Source organism: Marmota flaviventris, chromosome 10, assembly GCF_047511675.1.
Source record: "Marmota flaviventris isolate mMarFla1 chromosome 10, mMarFla1.hap1, whole genome shotgun sequence".
Classification (NCBI taxonomy): domain Eukaryota; kingdom Metazoa; phylum Chordata; class Mammalia; order Rodentia; family Sciuridae; genus Marmota; species Marmota flaviventris.
Window position 1 is genome coordinate 115,033,827 of NC_092507.1, and position 3,450 is coordinate 115,037,276.

General features: G+C 42.3%; 1 protein-coding gene across 1 annotated transcript; it reads right to left on the minus strand.

Annotated features, from left to right (window-relative positions):
* Positions 1-1,266: 1,266 nt before the first annotated feature.
* On the minus strand, positions 1,267-2,225 carry LOC114104569 (olfactory receptor 10J1-like). Its single transcript, XM_071618792.1, is given in 2 exon segments — positions 1,267-1,761; positions 1,764-2,225. Coding segments are annotated over 2 exon segments (930 nt in total). The 5' UTR covers positions 2,199-2,225.
* Between the last annotated feature and the right edge of the window lie 1,225 nt (positions 2,226-3,450).

Genomic DNA, 3,450 nt, shown 5'->3' on the forward strand with positions numbered 1-3,450 from the left:
AAGAATCCAGAGAGAGGCCTCATAATCTTAGTTTTCCCGAGTCTTAGGTGATTCTCACTCTCTAAAAGTAAAAAAAAAAAAAAAAAAAATCCTCACAAAGCCTTCACAGTCTGTCCCCAGACTACCTTCCTGGTCACATCAACTTCCATTCCCTCTTCTCACACCCTGGAGTCAAAACACAGAGTCATTTTTCACTCCTTGAACACTGCTCTTACTTTCATACCCGAGGCAGTATTGTTTCTTCTCTTTGGAAGTCTTTTCCGGCAACTTCAGATAATTGTCAGCCAATCTCTTATCAGTGTTTTAAAACCAGTTCAGACCAAAGGTAACCTCCTCTCCCAACACGCCCTGGTATCTCCAACAGTCTTATTCTCCACCACCATCCCCACCCCCCTTCCTTTTCTTCCTTCTTTCCTCCCAAACCAATCACTCTCTTGGTTGTCTTTTAATCTTTTGTGTGCGTCATTTAAAACAAAGTATTGAAATCATGCTTTTAAACCTGTGTCTTTGCCACAGGACTTTAAGCTTCTTAGAGCCAGACAATAGGGCCTTTTCCTCTTTATGTCCCCAGGATGCAGAGCACAGCCTTGTCCATTATATGCTTTCTGAAATAATGGCAGCTGAGCTGACTCTGAAGGATCTTGGAATGTGCCCTCAAAAGGCCATCATGGCGTTGATGAGATATGGATTGGCTAGAATCTCTAATTAAACTGTCCCTCGTCACTGACTTTAATAAGCCATGCTAGAATCTGAGAGGAATGAAAGCAGCTAGGATGGGAAATCTATTTACACTAGGCTTGGCCATCCTGAGGCCACCCTCCCTGCCTGCCCTGTGACTTACTCCTTGATATGTCATGTATGAATGGGTTCCAACATGAACTCCAGTTTGAGAAACCCTATGAGCTTAAGAAGAAAGGAAAAGACGGGAGGAAACAATTTAAAGTGGGCCTGGGTTCTGTTCTATCGCCTTTGGTAGGTGGAGATTCACAAGGAGCCCAAAAGTTCCAAATCCTCAGCCCTCCTCCTTCCTGACCTTTCCTTCACTTGGATCTGATCTTTATTTATGTATTTATCCCCACAGCAGGTCCATGCTTTATTCAGGGGCTTTATTTAAATGCTTTCAAATTTCCACTTGCATGATGCTGCTGCTTTTCTTGATTCCTGCTCGAGGAGCAGGTCCCTAGAGGTCAAGTGTATGTGACACTTACCCTCATATTCCTACCTAGGGTGGATGTCAAGAGCCTCAGGAGAACCCTTCACAGATTGTCAGGAGTGTTTCCTGCAGATAGCCCTGTACAGAGCATCCCTAACCTCTTTGTTCCTCAGGGTGTAGACCACGGGGTTCAGGAGAGGGGTAATGACAGTGTAGGACACAGAGATCAGCTGGTCCTCATCCCTGGTGTTCTCTGACTTGGGCTTGAGGTAGGCGATGGAGGCACAGCCATAGTGGACGATGACCACCGTAAGGTGGGAGGCACAGGTGGCGAAGGTCTTCTTCCGGCCCTCAGCTGAAGCGATCTTTAGGATGGTGGAGATGATGAGAACATAGGAGATGAAGACCAGGCCCATAGGTACCACTAGCACCAGCACACTGATGACCAAAGTCAGGATCTCATTGACAGTGGTGTCGATGCAGGAGAGCTTCATCACGGGTCGGATGTCACAGAAGAAGTGGGCCACCTTGGTGGCACAGAAGGGCAGTCTGAACACAGCTGACACCTGTGTTACTGCTACAATTAGGCCAATGCTGCAGGCACCCCCCCCACCAGCTGGAAGCACACCCTCTTGTTCATGATAATTGTGTATCTCAGGGGGTTGCAGATGGCCACATAACGGTCATACCCCATGGCTGTGAGCAGGAAGCAGTTAGTGATCCCAAAGGTTACAAAAAAGAACATCTGTGTGGCACAACCTGCCAACGATATGGACTGGCTCATACCCACAAGACTGGATAGCATCCTTGGGAGAATGACCAATGTATAGACGGTCTCTGAAGTGGATAGCATGCTTAGGAACAAGTACATGGGTGTGTGAAGATGGCGGTCAATTCGTATGATGGTCACAATGATGACATTGCCTGCTAGCATGAAGATGTAGAGTTTAAGGAACACCACAAAAAGGGTCATCTGGTGCTCATGGAAACTGGAGAAAGTTTGGAAAGTAAACTCAGTGATGATTGAGTAGTTTTCTCTCTTCATTAAGTAGTCACAAAATCTGAAGTGTGGAAGAATAAAAGTTATATAGTTTCAGGAGTTTAAGCGCCTTTCTGAAATTGATTGAATTAAGTTCTCAGCTATAAATCTGGGGACGCATTTCATAGTGGATTCAAGTTAATCCCTGAATTTACTGAAAAAAAAAAACATTTTTTTTTTTTTTGCTCTGTGGTCATCTGTTTTGATTTCCTACACATTTGAGAATTGGGTGATCTCTTTTCTCTAGGCATAGAAGTGCACGTTCCTACTTCTCTCCTTCTCTTCCTCCCTCACATATGGAAGGCCTTCCTCCTTTTCTCCACGTACATAATTCTTCACCATTCTTCATAGATCAGTGCAAATTTCCAGTCCTCCCTAAAATTATATGATATTCAGATGTTCTCATGTTTATTTGGATTATTTTATACCCCATCCTTGCAGTGTCTTCTCACACAAACACTTTATAATACCTCTTACATCTTTTCACATCACACTAACTCAGGATTATGCATGAATTAGATGCTTGGAAACAATCATTTAGGGATGGACCGGAGAGTTTTTTCTTTTGAGACTATGAGTCATCCCTCTTGCACATCCACATCCTTTAGGAAGTAGAGGCAAAGAAAATGCAGAAAGGCTCATCTTGTTTTTAAGAAGAAAAAGACAAAACTTAACCAATCACCAACCTCTCCCAACTGCTGTCTGAATGATGGAAGTCTGCTGACAGTTCACAGCCCTGATTCACGTATGTTATAAACTGTGCTACCTCTTTACCTTCCCTAAACTAGAAAGCAAATTTACAGCCAATACAACTTTGAGAGTAGACATACACCTACTCTGCAGAGGTAAACAATTGTTATCGGGAAAGATGCAGCAAATTCAAGTATCCCTTACCTAAAGTAAAAGCAGTTTCTGAATATATATATAAAAAATAGAGCTACAATAAGAATACATCACTTTGTTGAAGGATGGGGATCAGTGCAATTTATGTAATATTTCACATTTTTGTCTCCTTAAACAGTAACCTCCTGTAGGGTATTTAAATTATATTCTGATTTGCTTATGCATATTCAGAAAGTGACTTTTTACATAAAGTAAATCATATCAGTGATGAAGGTTAGGAGGCACGGAGACTTTCTTCAAGTTTATAAAAATCTATTTAACAGGATTTGATGACCAGCTGTTTATCATTTACACTAAGAATATTAAAATAGAGTAAAGCTGCAGTAGAAAATATTTTTCAAAAGAGAAAAATCAC